Source organism: Zea mays, chromosome 5 (genome assembly GCF_902167145.1).
Source record: "Zea mays cultivar B73 chromosome 5, Zm-B73-REFERENCE-NAM-5.0, whole genome shotgun sequence".
Taxonomy (NCBI): domain Eukaryota; kingdom Viridiplantae; phylum Streptophyta; class Magnoliopsida; order Poales; family Poaceae; genus Zea; species Zea mays.
Window position 1 is genome coordinate 9,851,908 of NC_050100.1, and position 19,609 is coordinate 9,871,516.

The 19,609-nt window shown below is 44.4% G+C and overlaps 1 protein-coding gene across 1 annotated transcript; it reads right to left on the reverse strand.

Annotated features, from left to right (window-relative positions):
* Nucleotides 1–1,400: 1,400 nt before the first annotated feature.
* Nucleotides 1,401–4,353, reverse strand: LOC100279455 (uncharacterized). The gene is made up of 2 exons (NM_001152460.1): nt 3,928–4,353; nt 1,401–3,010 (listed from the first exon to the last, which is right to left on the reverse strand). The coding sequence occupies exon 2, from the start codon at nt 2,943–2,945 to the stop codon at nt 1,725–1,727; it is 1,221 nt and encodes a 406-aa protein (NP_001145932.1). The 5' UTR covers nt 2,946–3,010; nt 3,928–4,353; the 3' UTR covers nt 1,401–1,724.
* Between the last annotated feature and the right edge of the window lie 15,256 nt (nt 4,354–19,609).

The window sequence follows — 19,609 nt, forward strand, 5'->3', positions numbered from 1 at the left end:
TGTTTGATGAAGGCCTACTCACTGACTGAACCACGACCAAATCCTTTATGGTGACACTCCGGCTTCTACAGAGTTTGTGAGACTGATGGGGCGAAGTGGCTTCACTTGGAAGAGAGTTTAGGGTGGGCATCTGTCTTCTTCGTGGAGTAGCATTTTCATCGAAGACTGATGTTGAACGCGCGAGATGACAGAGCAAAGAATAGGCCGATGAACTTCCGAGGAAGGCGATCAAGCTTTGAGCAACCAACACGTAGACATCGACAAAGGACCTAGACATCGTGAACTCATTGGTCGACGATGAAGAGACTATAGAAAGAGCCTCTATGGGCCCGACGAGAAGGAAACATGGGAGAGGAGCCAATAGAAACTCCCTATTCGAGCTCCCAATTTTTGTTATTTTTTATGAGTTCCTCACTGTTTCTAGGAAGAGCACATCAAAGAGCTTTCCCTTTTGGTAGATATTTTTGAGGAGATATTGAAGGAGCCCTACCAAAAGGGGTCTAAGAGTATCTCTAACAGAGTGACTTATAAAAATACCCTATAGTTTAAAATGAGTAAATTTTATAAGATTCAGGGTACCGACACAATATTCTGCTGCAACAACGGTATAGTATATTTAAGACATTTGAGATGGTGCTATATAATTTTTTAAATAAAATTTATGAAATGAAATATTGTTAGAGTATTTTTTTATACTTGTAGTCCTATATTTTAATTTAATGCACTGTTGTAGTGGGAGCGACGTGGGGTTTGGTACTTTGGCGTCCCGGGAACCACCGTTTAGTTGCGACACGTCTTGTGAGGCTGGAATTGAGACGTGCCCGTGCCTAGTGCCCCATAATTTTTTAGACGTGATTGATTCACGTCACAATTGTAGCGAGAAAATTTTCTCACTAATATTCCACACTTACAATGGCATGCGTGCTACTACATTGTACTCCATCAAATGACTACTACTAGGATGGTGACATTACTTAATAGCATCGGTCTGTAGCACTAAGATTTCCATGATACATGCAACTATGGAAGCCAATAAAATGATTCGTATGGGCTTCTATTGTTTCTACAGTATTTTATTTTTATGAATTACAACTACAGCAGTTTGAATAGTTGGTTTTAATCTGAACACTTTAGATTAAATCTAGCTGTTCAGACTGCTACACAGAAATCAAGCGAACAGGCTGTCGTGGCATTCTCATTCTCGAAAGGACTTCCAGATTCGGGAGAAACGGAAAAAAGGATTTCAGTGGCGCCTTCACTCTTCAGCACCTGAAGGCATGAACTCAAGACAGTAACATCGAACAGCGCACTGTTACTACTACTACAACATCGGGCACATTTCCACTTTGCAAGCAGTCAAGCACCACGATTCACACCTACACATATTCAGACACAAAATTGGGCAGCGATGGGCATGGACATTTCATTGATAGATGGTATTTAGCTGCCTACTCTGGCATTTGATTCGAGCAGCGAAGCTTCAAGAGCTGCAGAATCGCTACATATATTTCTGTGGGTACACATGCTTCTTGTTCTCCACTCGACCCAGATCATTGTGATGGACTACTAACTGGCAGTACAAAAGCAGACATCTATCAAACTTACACAAAAGGCGTGCACAACGAGACAGCCTGCTTGCGCATCTCCAAGTCTAGTCTAGGAGACGAAACCAAGTCCTACAAACTTACAGGTTACACCAGAAGCCGGCAAGAGAGATCTCCTTGTCACTCTGGAACGACTTCATCCTCACTGATTGCCCTGTTCATTATTTTCGTGGACACATCCACGTCTTCTTTGGGACCATCTCTACCGTCCGTCCTCTTGTCCACAGTGCTGCTGCCATCATCTCCAGCTCCAGATGTGGACTTTTGGACATCTGTTACCAGAGCCAAGGTGCCATTTGGAGAATCCAACTCGGGCCACGGCGTCTGGTTAGTCAAAGGCTGTACTTGGTTGCCCAGCACTGCTGTTGAATTCACTTGTTGATCTGGGTGATCTTTCAAAGTCGAATTACTTTGCTCTGGTCCGGTCAAATTTGCCGGAGATGGGTGGGTCTTGCTTTCTATGTCATTGCTAGGAGTGCCTGCGTTTTTCTGTGAAGGTGAATTAGTTGGTACTGTAGCCACATTGTCCATGCCGGCATATGATCCATTTATTCCAGGAGCTCGAAACGAAATTCCGTTAGACAAGTTTGTGGTGCCTTCAAATATCTTATCCATGCTGTTCAGTTGTTCCTCTGGGAGAGGCTTTGCCACCTTGGCGTCATGATCCACGGAGCTTGACACATCATCGCCTCTGAAACTCCTTTCCCTAGCCCTCTGCACTTCCTCCTCGTCGTTTCCAGCCACATGGTTTTCATTGGGCACTGCAGTTGAAGCATCATCCACGAATAGGACCGTGTCTTGGGCATGATGGAACAGCTCATCTTGCTCGGACGATTGAGGATCATGAGTAACAGCACTAGACACATCGTCACCATGGAAGCTCTTCTCTTGATCCTCCTGTGACCGCTCCTTCCGCTCTTCGTCCTCAAACACACCCACATCTTCATCCTTTTCAGAAGAATGCTCGCCAGGCTCGGGAAGATCCTCGTCCTTCTCCAGGTCTTGCTCATCGATGGGATCCTCATCGTTCTCATCATGCTTCATTTCTTGCTCCACTTCATCGTTCTCTTCATCCTCAACCCGCTCATCCAGTGTTGAAGAATCAGCCTCCATCTTTGGAGGCACATCCTTCCTGCCCAATCTGACTGCCTCTCCCTGGCCCTTGTCATCTTTATGCAAATCATTCACTTCACCTTCGCTGTACGCCGCCTTCTTCTCGTAAGAATGCTTAACTTGGTAGAGCAACCAAACAGAAACCAGAAGCAAGAGACTAATCTGAAGAGCTTTCTTCAGCTTCAGACCTCTGGATCTCTGATTTCTACTAGAGCTCTGTCTCAACATCGTTACCTCTACAATCCCTTTTTCCCCACCACTCCTAATACCTCCACTGGAACACTTGAAGGTTCCTGGAATAAGACGTAACCAACATATAAGCATCCTTCTTAATATATTTCACCAATGGTAGGGAAACGATGAAGTACTTGAAAGAACACAATTGTACCAAGTCCATTACTTCAATTTACTTGTGCAAGCCATACAAGAGAACCTCCAAAAAAGATTCCGTCGGTGTAGCAATCCCACCAATCATATAAATACAAACTATGCATTTGATATCTGAGCTACCTCCAAAACTTTCAACGTGTCTACTAGATAGTAGGTACCTCTATTGAAGTTATGTGTAGACAGTGTAGTTGTGTAGGAAACAAATATCTGGGATGACTTACTGACTTGCCTAGGATAACTGAAAACGGAACACAAGAAGGACGCGGCTACATTTCTCCGTCTCATACAGGTAGCTTAGAATCAAGGCCAAGGCATCCCAACCAACGAGCAAAAACACATCAGTCCATCGAAGAAAAGGAAGCATAGCCTCCAACGCGTTGCCTAAATCACAGAAAACCCAACGCATTACCTAAACCAGAGAAAACTCCATTCTTGACAACCGAAATAGGCCTAATCAAGTGAAACACACCAATCTCTCGATAACCAACATCGAAACCGCCTAATCTCTGCTGCTAACACACGATTACATCAAAGAAAAATACTCCAGTTTTGCAGGGTAGAGCAGTGCGCAATAATTTCAACTTGATTCATGGGATTCCGTGCCAGAAATACAGGTAAGAAGCTCCGCACCCCAGCTCAACGATCACCGCACACCCCAAATCCATTATCCAACACCTTCAGCAGCACGAACACCAGATACTTCGCTCTCAATAAACCCAAAGTGCTCCAAGGCAAGAACAAGCACGGCAACGCCACAGGACGCCAACCAAAAAAAAAAGACTCGAGCTTTGGAACAGAACAGGGCACAGTGATATCGCACCTTCGGACGCCGGTAGCAGGATACTTGAAACGACCGTTCTTGCCTTCGGCTTTGCCTCGTCCGTCTATCCACCTCCAGAGGATTTAAAGGCGAAGACCACGCGGTGGGTAGAGCAAAGATTGGGGGGTCAAAAAAAATCAAGATGCTTGTTCACCTAAATCCGCTCCCCCGACTACCGCAAGGAGGGGGCGGATCTAAATACAGAGTAGACCGCCTCCCTGAAACGGAAATGGTCCCAGCGGGAGCTGGAGGCCGCCAACAACAGGGATAGTGGATTCGGAGCTCGTGCACCGATCGGATTGGGAACTGGAATGGGCGGGTGGCGAGGGTAGGTGCTAGGTCGGGCCTTGAAGGGGGATTTTTATGACGCGGCGTGGACGGAGATGGAGAGGCAGGCGGGAGGCGGCGGCGGCTTCAGAGTCACAGCTCGCACGGGGAGAAGGAAGAGGAAACGGTGAAGAGGATTTTTTTATCTACTATTTTCTTCCTGTACTGTTTTTTTTTCGCTTGACTTTCTGAGAACTGAGAAGCCAAGCTTTCTCGCGTTTGGGGTGGCCGGCTTTGGCGCCGTGTGGTTGGAGGTTGGGAGCAGCGAGCATTGGAGGGCTCGCCCAGCGTCAGCCCGGTTTGCCACCCAGAGACTCTCAGCTCTTGCTGGCAGTCTGGCACTGACGACCTCACTGTGGCCTGTGGAATTTGTTGCCTAGCGTTGAGTTTTTCGTAAAAAGGCCGAAATTGTGAATTGGCTGTACTATCTCTTTTTCCATAAGAACCATCTTCATATCTTTAGAAATCTTTTCGTCTCTTTGCTAGCTGATAAAACTGAAATAGATGATACGTAATTATAAATGATATTGTTTAACACTATTAGCAAATAAAGTTTAAAATATTTAATGAGATAGAAGATCTGATGAACATAACGTAAGACCCATTTTCGCCAAGGCCCAAATCGGCTCTATAAGGGCTAGTTTGGCAATCGTATTTTTTAAAAGATACATTTTCCTAACGGGACGTTTAGGCCCTTTATTTTAGAGAAATTGAAATTCACTCAATAAAATAACTTATTTAGTTTGGAATTTGACATTCCATCATTTTCTAAAGTCCACATACAAGTCTATCTCAAATTCATGGGGTAAAGGATGAAAAATGATTTTATGCATTAGTAGAATTTGTTTCTACTCTATAACTTACATGACACTATTCATGTCACTCCTTTATAGTAAAAATATAGTATATAAATATCTCAGTATACAAATATATTTTGAATAAAACCGAATTAGCTTAATTAATATATGCCAAAATTACTATTATTAGAATGAAATTCAATTCAAATGATCTAAACGGTGCGTAAGGGAAATTACTCTATTTTTTCTTGGAAAAATAGAAATTTCTTAGAAAAAATAGAGTTTTCAAACTAGCTCTAAGGGTTAAAAATCCTGCTCAGAATTCACCAGTAACCAATAGTTTTTCTCGTTACCTGTGCTAGGCGCTACGCAAACTCGACGAGAATTTTCGATTTCTTTGGTTCGAAAATTTTGAATTTTAAAATAATCAGGGAAAATGTATAAAAAATTAAAGGTTTCTAGAAGCTTAGAAAATATGATTTGGTATTTAAAACAAATTTGGTTTGCTTTAAATCCGCTACCTAGCCGAATCCAAAAACCATTGAAAACTGACCGAAAACCGCTCAAGAACCGAGAAGTAGCAAAAACCGCTCGAGAAAATCAAAAACCGAGAATTCAAATTTGAAAATTCAAATAGTTCAGAATTTATGAAATCCAACGGCTTTCGAGCAATTTGAGCAGTTTCTCGTTCTCACATGGTACCAGAAAATTATTTGAAAAACAAAACGGTGAACCCTAACCCTAATCAATCAAAGAAGAAGCTTGCTGTGAAATTTTATTCATGATAGGACAGGTGAGATATTGGAATATGCCTCTAATTTTTTTTATATATTTGGAACATGTCTTGGAATATTTTGGAATATGCTTTCCTGTACGCCTATAAATATAGGTCCTCCCTGTAACTTGTACTCTGCGGTTGATAGTGGATCTATTTTGTCGTGGTTGTTTGCTCCTCCATATTGGAGGGATTTTTCCACGTAGATATTTGTGTCTATTTTAGTTTCTAACAAGTGATATCGAATCTAAGGTTAGACACATTGTTTTTATCAACATTGTGACCGCTGCCGCCGGGTTTGCTATTTGTTGCATTATGTCGACTAAATTTGATATTCCGAAGTTTGATGACAAAATTAGTTTTGTTATTTGGCAGATTCAGATAAAGGTTGTTCTTACCCAGTTGGTTGTTCAAAAGGAGTTATAGACGCGACCTGCTGACATGACTGATGATAAGTGACAAGATATTGATAAGATAGCTTTGTCCGTCATACAGCTCAGTTTATCTTTTGATGTTCTGCGTGAAGTAATGCATGAAAAATCCGCAGCAACATCGTGGAATAAATTGGAGGAGCTATATATGATCAAGTGTCTTGCAAACAAGCTACGTCTCAAGGAGCGTCTTTACACTATTCGTATGTCAAAAGGTACATCCATGCAATCACATCTTAATGAATTTAATTCAATTATTGTAGACCTTGAAAGTCTTGATGTGAAGATAAATGATGAAAATAAGGTAATTTTGTTGGTAGACTCATTGTCCACTTCTTTTAAGCATTTTAAGGAAATTATGCTTTATGGTAATCATACTTCACTGTCCTTTGAGAATGTTAAGTCAAATTTGTTGTCCAAGGAAAAATTTGATGTTGATTCTCGTTATGAACCCAAAGGTGAAGGTTTAATTGTTCAGTGATCTAGAGATCATAAATCCAACAAAGAGAAAGAAAAAAGAATTGGATAAGTCTTTTGTCGAAACATTGAATAGTGGAGAAACTCTGTTTGTGCTCTTCTTGGGTTCACAATTTCGCTTGCACTTTTCATATTTGTCTGCATAGAGATTGGTTTTCTGATTATGTTTAGTCTCATGCTGGTGATGTTGTTATTGGAGATGGATCCACATGTGAGATTATTGGAATTGGCTCTATTTACATCCAAGTTCATGATGGCAGTATTAAGAAACTTATCGATGTCCGTTTTGTTCCAAAATTGAAAAGAAATCTTATTTCTTTGAGCACTTTAGAAACAATGGGATTCAATTTTGCTGCTATTGATGGTGTTTTTAAGGTTTCTCGTGGCAATCGTATTATCTTGGAGGGCAACCGTTTGAATAATCTTTATTAATTGCAATGTTCAACAATTGATGCTGAAGCTGTTTCTGTTGCATTCCAGAAGAGAGGTTATTTTGATGATACGAAGTCATACTCCAGTTTCAAGTCTAATGATTCCTTAGACTTGGTTGATATGTAAGGTAGTGTTTGGCTGAAGAGCCAAGTAGAATGGAACCGTTCTGTCCCAATTTTATTGTTGTTTGGTTACAAAGGAATTAGAATGGAATGGCTCCAATTAGGGAATATTCTCCTCAGATCCGGAACCATTCCGCTCCAAAAAATCAACCGGACGGAGCCGCTCCGTTCCCATCCCGCTCTCACAGTCACGCTCTGTTCCGTTCACTCTGCAACCAAACAAAAAACAGAGCCGCTCTGTTCTAGATTACCAAACACAGAACAGAGCGGCTCCGTTCCTAGAATCAAGGATGGAACGGCTCCGTTCTACTTGACTCCTCAACCAAACACTACCTAAATTTAGCATCCTAGTGGTGTTTGGAAACAGTTATATGGATTTAGAATCAATGGGAGATTTGTTGGAATATGCCTCTATTTCCTTTTATATATTTGGAATATGCTTTCCTGTACGTATATAAATATAGGCCCTACCTGTAACTTGTACTCTGCAGTTGATAGTGGATCTATTTTCTCGTGGTTGTTTGCTCTTCCGTAGTGGAGGGGATTTTTCCACGTAAATCTTTGTGTTTATTTTATTTCCCTAACATGAGGAAACTTGAAGATTTTGCTTCTTAAGACTGTCTTCAGCAGTTTACTCATGATATGTTTTATCTAATTGTCGGCGTTTCGGACCCGGGGGGTCCCTGGACCGACGAGTAAATTTGTCGTTGCGTGCCCCTACCCAGATGGGTTGGTGCGAGATAGAACACAAGTGGGGGAATGAGCCTTGTATTATCCTGCACCAGGGTGCTCGTAGTAGGGGTTACAAGCCTTGCGAGAGAGCGAGGGTGAGAGAGAGAGAGGGAGAGAGCGAGAGAGAGAGAGAGAGAGTCCGACCCCTGCTCGTCTTCTCCCGTCCCTTTGCCGTGCGTACGTATGCTCGTATGTTCGTATGCTCGTCCCTCTGTCCCCCCCTTCTTTTTCTTCTCTTTTCCTTTGGGGCCCTGGACACCCCCTTTTATTGAAGCGTCCCCAATCCTCTGGGACTCAAATGTGATACAATTACTAGTCCCAGGAGGCTAGTAAACACATTTATACAACAGATGATTCTAGATATGCTTAAACGAGACAAACCTACAATGGTGGCAATCAACTTTAAGAGTTGGTCCACAACTTGGGACATATCATCAGAGTGGGGCTGAAGCAGCCCGATATACGCAGCGAAGCAATTCAGCGGTCCAACAGCCACAGGCAAGGTTGGGAACAGTCGTAACTCTTACCCGATCTCCTTTTTCTAAAAAAATAAATAAGCAAGGGTGAGTACAAACGTACTCAGCAGCCCACCTTCACCCGCGGAATGGGGAAATCAGATATAATGCATGGAATATGTGGAGCTCAGGATATTTGCAGAAACAACAATATTTTATGCAGGGTTGTTTTTGAAAAACATTTTGTATTTTGCAAAGCGCATCCTCTCCCAAAGGAGCAGGAAGTTTTTCAATATTAGAACAAAAATCCCCTGGACTAAACCATCCAGGTATCTCAGCAGTTTCCCACTGGTTTTCATTTTCAAAAACAGCTACTGGACTTCCCGTCCACCATAGCTCACGGCTCAACCGCCGAACCTTTTAAAAAACCATTTTTCTCAAACGCACCCTTTTTTGAAAACAAAACATTAATTGCCATACCATACCAGACTCGTCCATTCCTGTGGACACGGACTATTCGAATAGGTTTTCAAACTCTGAGCAGAGGTGTACACTTTACCCACTAGTCCGGCTCTGCGATCTCATGATCAATGAGATCCGAATCCGAATCTCTTTCTTTCCTCACACGTCCTAACCTTAACGGTTATACCGGAAGGAGTCAGGCCACCGCCATGTCCAAACCGGACAAAACATTCCCCCTCCTTATCCTCCCGGTGCTCCCCAGCCTTCATAACCCTGGGGTTGGACCGTACGAGTTCAGATTGAGTGACTGCCCACACAGTCTCGAGTGGTTGTACTTATCATGAGTACAGGTAGTGAAAGATGACAAACCGGTCCTTATACGAGGGGACAATCCTTCTGCTCACGCCTAAACCAGCTGAGCCATCACCTTAGGCCCTCCCCTAAACCAGGGAGTCCCTGATTATCCCACTCACAAGGTGATAAGGGTGAAAACCCTTCATCATACACATTTTGAAAAGCATTTGAAAACTCACACCTTTCCTCAAATCATTTGTAACAAATATATTAAGGATTGATTGCGGCAAGCGGCTTGGGTGGCCATAATAACTTGTCTCAAAATCATATCATGCATAAAATAACAGGCTGAGGGTTGTGGTTGAGAAATCATAGGTAATTTATGCATCAAAGGGATCCAGTGAGCTTGTCGTGCTTATTCGGCGAAGGGGGAAGGGGAAGCTCGCGGAACTGGCTCCTAGCTCCACTGCCTGGCGTAGACTTGTAGATCGGGCCTCCACGAGACGGCACGAACGCTCCGATAACTATGCAACATGAACAAGCAAACATACAAACAAGCAAGTATACCAACAAATATTTAGTATAGTGGTCAGAATAGAGATATATGGATGGGTAGAGTCTTGAGTAGAATCTGCGTCATGTGGTGTTGAGATACTACTAGTGGTGGAGCGAAGGTGCTTACCAGGAGGGTGGACTGGAGATGAAGCGACACTATGCGTGTAGCTGGCAGAGCGGAGTAATTGAGTGAGTGGGGTGTTTGCCTTGGCTAAGGGTGTTGCGTGTGTGTGGAGAGGGAGAGGGTAGCTGGGTGTATTTATAGCTAGGTGTATGTGGTGTAGCACAGCGAAGTTCACTGTTGGTGAGAATAGTGACGAATGAATCGTCTGACTTAATATGAACAGGAGAGTTATAGGCAGAATATGGGACGAGAGTATTTTGGGATTTTTCTGGAACATGAACCATGCTTAAGGGATGGCATGGTTGGATAGGGAATAGTTTGATAAGAATTTAGAAACGAGAATTATTGGAATCTGAGTTTGGAAGCTTGGTTCGAAGGAATCTCAAGTTAAGCATGCTCAACTTGGAGAAACCTAGGATGGGTGACCAGGTGGGAAGTTCCCACTGGAAGGAAAATCACAGTCACCGGAGTTTGTATAACTGGAATATGGGTCTGGCTGGTCTTAGGTGGACTAGACAACATGATGGATGAGTAGTTGAAATTTGGGGTAATCGGATGATCGATGAATAGTAACGGTGAATAGTAACGGTGAATAGTAACGGTAAAAAGTAACGGTAAAAAGTAACGGGAAAAAGTAACGGTAAACGGTAAAAAGTAACGGTAAAAAGTAATGGTAAACGGTAAAAAGTAACGGTAAAAAGTAACGGTAAATAGTAACGGAAAATAGTGATGGTAAATAGTGACGATGAACGAACGATGAACGATGAATAGGAACTATGAACGAACGATGAACGATCGAATGATCGAACGAACGAACGATCAGAATTTTGGCAGCATAACGGTAGGAAAAGGATTATTTGGACGAACGAACGGACGAACGATCGAACGATCGGACGAACGGACGAACGAACCATGAACGATCGGACGAACGATCGGAATTTCGGCAGCATAACGGCAGAAAAAAGATTATTTGGACGAACGAACGGACGAACGGACGAACGAACCATGAACGATCGGACGAACGAACGAACAAACTAAGAACAAGGGGACGAACGATCGAACGATCCTTGTGCTAGTGTGTGCTTGTGTGGGAGGTGGAGTGGGAGTGGGAGTGGGCGTGTGGGTGTGGGGGGGAGGGAGTTGCCATGAAATGGCTTGGGGTGGGATGAGAGGAGGCCCTTGCCCCTCTATTTATAGCCATGGTGGGGGATTAGGGGGAGGGATGAGAGGATTAGTGGGAGGATGAGAGGATTAGTGGGAGATTAGCATGGATTTGTCTTATATGAGTGTAATTAGCTTGTAGAGCTCACCGTATGACACTGGAGGCATACGTATACGTATGAGCATGAGGAAAGTTATGGAGAAAATATTTGTAGGGACTTGAAAAATGATTCTGAAGGTATTTCTCAGGAAGAAAATACTTGGAGATATATCGGTGCAATATTTGGGCAGTATTTCTGAAAAGAATCAGAGGGGATCTCTAGGGAAATATTTGTAGGATATTTTGAGCAGTATTTTTGGAGAGAATATAGACCACTATACTTTATTTGTTGATATCAACTCACAAACAAACATTTTGAAATGAAATTTGAAATTCATTTTGAATTTAGGGCAAGTTTGAGAAAATTTCAGAATTTGAATTTTTGGGATGCTACAAATCTACCCCACTTAAAAGGAATCTCGTCCTCGAGATTCGGCTTAGAAGGGTTATGGGTATAGCTTTACTTCAGCTACATATCTTCACTTTGCAGACTCTTCGAGGAGATGGAGCTTCAACAAAATCTATCCTTTGAGGAGCATCTGGCTGCTAATTGCAAACGCTGATTCTGGCTACTCAAAGATCATCTTCAGGCTTCTAGGTTTTGCTTGGCAGCTAGCTTATTGAAGAAGCAACGATGCTAACACGCAAACCTTCCTCTTACGAACTTCCACATGGATTTCTTCTTTGATTGGTCTTCTAGTGCTTCATCAATAGAACTTGGGTGACCACTTCTCATCCAGAAACTCATATGCTTTGATGATCTGGTCTTCCACAAGCTTGCTACAGGCCTTCTTCTTTTTCTCCATAGCAGGAACCTTGCTGGAACACTACCCCACTTAAAAAGAATGAGGGTAGAACTCTTGAATCTTAGGGATTTGAACTCCTTGAAGTACCTCATAACACGGGTGTTACGGGGCCTTCTTCTGCTGTTACTGCTTGAGCAGGCTGCGAATAAATGACTAACATAGAGTTGATTTTGGGGCAACCTTCTTCTCATCTTCTCTTCACTATTTTCTTTTCACTGACCCTTTCTTTCTCTTTGCTCTTCCCACTGGAGGATTCTATCAAAGAGTATTACTATCATACATTGGAGGAAACCAAAGACTATGAACCATGTGCAACAGTCTTCAACCCAAGAATCACCAAGCATTATGATCTTAGGGGCGAGGGAGTGGAAAATGGAGTTTCTTGTGATTTGGCAGAGGGTATTTTATCTGGTGTGTGCTTTGCTTGGGATGGGAGTTGAGGGAGCTGGTGGTGGGGGGTTATAGGCGAATGGGGGTGCTTGGTTGTGGAGTGGTGGTGATGGAGCAGGTGACACAAGGCAACAAGTGCGATGGAGGGGGGTGGTGTTGCTGGCGGTAATGACGGTGGGTGCACTGCAAAGGGGGTGTGGGGCAGAGGTAGTGCGCTGCAAAGGGGGTGTGGGGCGGCGGTAGTGCGCTGCAAGGGGGAGTGGGGCGGTGGTTGGAGGTAGGGCACGCGTGCGGGGGGCACGGGTGGGTGGTGGGGTCGATGACCCTGATGTTTGTGGACTTTGGTTCCAAGAATCTTTGCCTCTCTGTATGGTAATAACTTCTTATGTCCTCTTTTTCTGTTTACTTTGACTCAGGGGCAGTGCTTTGATTTTCACGGTCGGTCTTTTTGACTGAGCGGCTGGATAGGTTTCTTCTGTAGCTTATTCCAGGCTTCAAGGTTAAGCTTCCCGGTATCTTCTTGGGTAAGGCACTTTTCTCTTGAGATGGGTTAAGATGAGAATGGAAGCATAAGGTGAGGATTAGCTCTAATTTGTGATATATGTTTTTGGAGAAAACCTTTCTTAAAAAGAAAGAAAACACATAAGTTCAGCAATGATAAGCACAAACAAATCAAATGTTTTGAATAAGGGAAGAATAGAGTTTTTCCAAATCACGAACTATTTGGATTCGGGGGCTAAGCATAACTACTATTGCTCGGCTCCTGAACTGAGAACTATGCTGAAATGCGACTTATGAGCACTAACGTTAAAGCATCACATATGCACTCAAAAGGGAAGAAAACATCAAGCGAAATTCATTTTGAAATGCCCTAGGGGGCCACACAATTAGAGTTTTTTTCAAAGCACGGGGCTACACGGTTACCTTTCATACATTCAGGGCTCTAACCAAAGTGAAGAAAAACTCCACTACCCAATGCATGCAGAGGACTAGGCATAACAAACTTGGGGTCAGACAGCTTCTCTCCTGGCGAGGCTGGCACACAACTTCAATCTGAGATATCTCCTGGATGGGTCAAGAGGGAGCTAATGTTGATGAGTTCTTCTGGCGACGATTGAGATGGCAAGACGCGGTCGAACTCTTCTTCAAGCTGGACTGGCTCTTGTAGCTCCTCAGAGGGCGGCGGTGCTGGCGGGGTGCTTGCAGCTTCTTCCTTGACTTCAAGGGATGGTGTTGGAATCTTCTTCATGGTGAGGGGCTCACACAACTCCGGCGGGGGATCTTGGGAGGACTCGGGGTGCTCTTGCTTATCCATAGCCTTAGGGGAGACTGGAATTCCTTCCAAGACTATGGCTCCTTCCGGTAGTTCCCAAGTCTTCTTATCTCCTCTGATAGAGACCGGGTGACCTTCAAGAATCTGGGGGTCTTCAGCTCTGATGGGTTGAACTGGGTTAGATGAAGCGGGCTCTTGGATCCACAGGTGTAGGATCTAGGACACCGGCTAGAGGGGGGGTGAATAGACGGTTTTGACTAAAAACAACAATACTAAGTAAATTTAATCAATACAACAAGAGGAATAAATTTACTAGTGTCAATAAGTAAACAATGTATGAAAGGCAACTACGGAGATTGAATACTAGAAGAACAATAAGCAAAACACTAATCAATTGCAAGGCAATAAGTAATGCTAGAAGGAATAGACACCGAAATTTATCCCGTGGTATCGGTGATTTGCCGATCACCCCTAATCCACGTTGAGGTGGACTTCAAGCTCTCACTTGCTCCTCTATCAAGACACGACTTGATCTTTGAGCCAAGTGGACAAGAAATCACTCAATACCTCGATTCCACTAATGTCACCTTTGCCGCTCCGGCGAGGTAGGCGCGAACCCCTCACAATCAACACCGCGGCTTGTCCACAATCTTCTTGGAGAGCTCGACGGAGACAATCACCCGAGCCGTCTAGGAGGCGGCAACCTCCAAGAGTAACAAGCCAACGACGCTTGCTCGGTGTACCACCTAGTGCCTCAAGAATCACCAAATGATGCAAATGCACTAGGAACCCTCAATCTCTCACTAGAATGCAATCTCAAGCAAAGAGTGTGAGAGAGTGAGTTGGAGGATCACAAATGAGCTCAATGTGTGCAAGGAATAGCCAAGAGAGGTCTCACACACGAGCAACCCTTCTATTTATAGTCCCCCATCTAAAACCAACCGTTATGTGCAAAAGGGGGCAGTTCTGCGCACACGCGGACCGTCCGCGCCCTAGGGCCAGACGGTCCGCCGTACACCATAACGGCTATAATGACCGTTGAAACATGTCAGAGCAGACTCAAAAGGTGGGTCCGGACAGTCCGCCCTTCAAGGCCGGACCGTCCGCGACCTGGCAATTTCAAACACCCGAGCCTCGGATCAAACGGAGTTAACACACGCGGACCGTCCGGCTATAAATCCCGGACCGTCCGGCTATAAATCCCGGACCGTCCGCGACCTGAGACAGTACTGTCCGGACTGGTCCCCCGGACCGTCCGTAGTACAAATCAATAAAAACACACAGTCCCTGTCCAAAAAGAGTTATACACAGGCGGACCGTCCGCGCCTCACAGGCGGACCGTCCGGCTATAATTCAGGGACTGACCCGAAGCCACCTTCCTCTGGTCAGGACTGCGGACGGTCCGACCCTAAGGCCCGGACGGTCCGCAGTGCAAAAAGAACACAGAGACAACACAAATGGTCAAACCTCGGACCCTCTAGAGGATCGCGGACGGTCCGCCCCCAAGGGCCGGACAGTCCGCGTGACCAAGACTTCTCAAATCTCAAACATCCTTTTGAATGAACTTTTAACTCACTAAATGAGAAGCGCTGTTAGTCCTTATGCAAATGCAACTACTTGATGCTTTATGAGGCACTAAGTTTTACACAGATCTAAGTCATTGACCCCTCTTAATAGTACGGCTATCTAGCCTACTAATCCGGTCAGGTATCTTCTCTAAACTCCTCAAGACCGGCAAAAGTAAAACCTATATTATACCTTTGCCTTCATCTGATCCACAACCAATGCGTATGACTCTTCAACATTTCAGTTCTATGTGGTCCAACCCTGCATTCTTATTTCTCCAAGAATCGTTAGTCCACAAGTAGTTGTCATTAATTACCAAAACATTATCAAAGGGGCCTAGATGATTCACAACAGGGCTCTAAGTTGGTTATGGGTTACCAAGTAGGCCTCCATCAACTTCTGGACATGCTCATCCTTGGCTTTCTTCAGGGCTTCGACGGCAATGACTTCACGACTTTCCAAGGCAGCTACACGGGCTTGAGCTGAGGTGAGATCCACATGGAGCTTACGGTTGAGCTTCTCTGCCTCTTCTACTCGGGCAATCATCTGACGGTGGTGCCGAGCCAAGAAATCATACTGTGCATCTAGGGTGAGCAGGTATGCAGTGAGGTACACGACTGTGTGGTCATCCTCAAGCAGCTGCTGCCCTTCCAATGCATGCATCCTGGCCATCCAAACGGGACGGTTTCTCTGAAAGGGCGGAAAGAATCTGAGCGGGGTGTCGGCCACTTCTTCTTCATAGATCTGACATAGGGTCCTCAATGCCTTGCGAGCGACGACTTGACAGGTGTCTTTGAATCTGTGCCCAGCAGCAGTGACACTCCATTCCACATGGTGCGGACTAGATCCAATGTATACAGTCACGACACACTTCTCTGTGCCATGCTCGACGAATTCATGACCATCATACTCTGGCTGGCTCCTGATTCCGAGGCGAACTGTGCATGCTTTCAACAATTTGGGGAAACCATCTTCATTCTGGCAAAAGCTGGTTTGGCAGTGGACCTCCATCTGACTTCTGAGAGAAGGAAAGGGGGAAAGCATTTTTGAAATGAAGGGATGAGAGCAATATTTTTTTTAAGAAAATAGTTTTGACTCAAAAACTTTTGATCAGGCTAAGGGTTACGTCCTGCGGCCAACCTAACAGCTCTGATACCACCTGAAGCGTCCCCAATCCTCTCGGACTCAAATGTGATACAATTACTTGTCCCAGGAGGCTAGTAAACACATTTATACAACAGATGATTCTAGATCTGCTTAAATGAGACAAACCTACAATGGTGGCAATCAACTTTAAGAGTTGGTCCACAACTCGGGACATATCATCAGAGTGGGGCTGAAGCAACCCGATATACGCAGCGAAGCAATTCAGCGGTCCAACAGCCACAGGCAAGGTTGGGAACAGTCGTAACTCTTACCCGATCTCCTTTTTCTAAAAAAAATAAATAAGCAAGGGTGAGTACAAACGTACTCAGCAGCCCACCTTCACCCGCGGAATGGGGAAATCAGATATAATGCATGGAATATGTGGAGCTCAGGATATTTGCAGAAACAACAATATTTTATGCAGGGTTGTTTTTGAAAAACATTTTGTATTTTGCAAAGCGCATCCTCTCCCAAAGGAGCAGGAAGTTTTTCAATATTAGAACAAAAATCCCCTGGACTAAACCATCCAGGTATCTCAGCAGTTTCCCACTGGTTTTCATTTTCAAAAACAGCTACTGGACTTCCCGTCCACCATAGCTCACGGCTCAACCGCCGAACCTTTTAAAAAACCATTTTTCTCAAACGCACCCTTTTTTGAAAACAAAACATTAATTGCCATACAATACTAGACTCGTCCATTCCTGTGGACACGGACTATTCGAATAGGTTTTCAAACTCTGCGCAGAGGTGTACACTTTACCCACTAGTCCGGCTCTGCGATCTCATGATCAGTGAGATCCGAATCCGAATCTCTTTCTTTCCTCGCACGTCCTAACCTTAACGGTTATACCGGAAGGAGTCAGGCCACCGCCATGTCCAAACCGGACAAAACATTCCCCCTCCTTATCCTCCCGGTGCTCCCCAGCCTTCATAACCCTGGGGTTGGACCGTACGAGTTCAGATTGAGTGACTGCCCACACAGTCTTGAGTAGTTGTACTTATCATGAGTACAGGTAGTGAAATATGACAACCCGGTCCTTATACGAGGAGACAATCCTTCTGCTCACGCCTAAACCAGCTGAGCCATCACCTTAGGCCCTCCCCTAAACCAGGGAGTCCCTGATTATCCCACTCACAAAGTGATAAGGGTGAAATCCCTTCATCATACACATTTTGAAAAGCATTTGAAAACTCACACCTTTCCTCAAATCATTTGTAACAAATATATTAAGGATTGATTGCGGCAAGCGGCTTGGGTGGCCATAATAACTTGTCTCAAAATCATATCATGCATAAAATAACAGGTTGAGGGTTGTGGTTGAAAAATCATAGGTAATTTATGCATCAAAGGGATCCAGTGAGCTTGTCGTGCTTATTCGGCGAAGGGGGAAGGGGAAGCTCGCGGAACTGGCTCCTAGCTCCACTGCCTGGCGTAGACTTGTAGATCGGGCCTCCACGAGACGGCACGAACGCTCCGATAACTATGCAACATGAACAAGCAAACATACAAACAAGCAAGTATACCAACAAATATTTAGTATAGTGGTCAGAATAGAGATATATGGATGGGTAGAGTCTTGAGTAGAATATGCGTCATGTGGTGTTGAGATACTACTAGTGGTGGAGCGGAGGTGCTTACCAGGAGGGTGGACTGGAGACGAAGCGACACTATGTGTGTAGCTGGCAGAGCGGAGTAACTGAGTGAGTGGGGTGTTTGCCTTGGCTGAGGGTGTTGCGTGTGTGTGGAGAGGGAGAGGGTAGCTGAGTGTATTTATAGCTAGGTGTATGTGGTGTAGCACAGCGAAGTTCACTGTTGGTGAGAATAGTGACGAATGAATCGTCTGACTTAATATGAACAGGAGAGTTATAGGCAGAATATGGGACGAGAGTATTTTGGGATTTTTCTGGAACATGAACCATGCTTAAGGGATGGCATGGTTGGATAGGGAATAGTTTGATAAGAATTTAGAAACGAGAATTATTGGAATCTGAGTTTGGAAGCTTGGTTCGAAGGAATCTCAAGTTAAGCGTGCTCAACTTGGAGAAACCTAGGATGGGTGACCAGATGGGAAGTTCCCACTAGAAGGAAAATCACAGTCACTGGAGTTTGTATAACTGGAATATGGGTCTGGCTGGTCTTAGGTGGACTAGACAACATGATGGATGAGTAGTTAAAATTTGGGGTAATCGGATGATCGATGAATAGTAACGGTGAATAGTAACGGTGAAAAGTAACGGTAAATAGTAACGGTAAAAAGTAACGGTAAACGGTAAAAAGTAACGGTAAAAAGTAATGGTAAACGATAAAAAGTAACAGTAAAAAGTAACGGTAAATAGTAACGGTAAATAGTGACGGTAAATAGTGATGGTAAATAGTGACGATGAACGATGAATAGGAACTATGAACGAACGATGAACGATCGAATGATCGAACGAATGAACGATCGGAATTTTGGCAGCATAACGGCAGATAAAGGATTATTTGGACGAACGAACGGACGAACGATCGAACGATCGGACGAACGGACGAACGAACCATGAACGATCGGACGAACGATCGGAATTTCGGCAACATAACGGCAGGAAAAAGATTATTTGGACGAACGAACCATGAACGATCGGACGAACGATCGGAATTTCGGCAGCATAACGGCAGGAAAAAGATTATTTGGACGAACGAACGGACGAACGATCGAACGATCGGACGAACGAACGGACGAACGATCGAACGATCGGACGAATGGACGAACGAACCATGAACGATCGAACGAACGATCGAACGATCGGACGAACGAACGAACGAACAAACTAAGAACAAGGGGACGAACGATCGAAGAACGATCGAACGATCCTTGTGCTAGTGTGTGCTTGTGTGGGAGGTGGAGTGGGAGTGGGAGTGGGCGTGTGGGTGTGGGGCGGAGGGAGTTGCCATGAAATGGCTTGGGGTGGGATGAGAGGAGGCCCTTGCCCCTCTATTTATAGCCATGGTGGGGGGATTAGGGGGAGGGATGAGAGGATTAGTGGGAGGATGAGAGGATTAGTGGGAGATTAGCATGGATTTGTCTTATATGAGTGTAATTAGCTTGTAGAGCTCACCGTATGACACTGGAGGCATACGTATACGTATGAGCATGAGGAAAGTTATGGAGAAAATATTTGTAGGGACTTGAAAAATGATTCTGAAGGTATTTCTCAGGAAGAAAATACTTGGAGATATATCGGTGCAATATTTGGGCAGTATTTCTGAAAAGAATCAG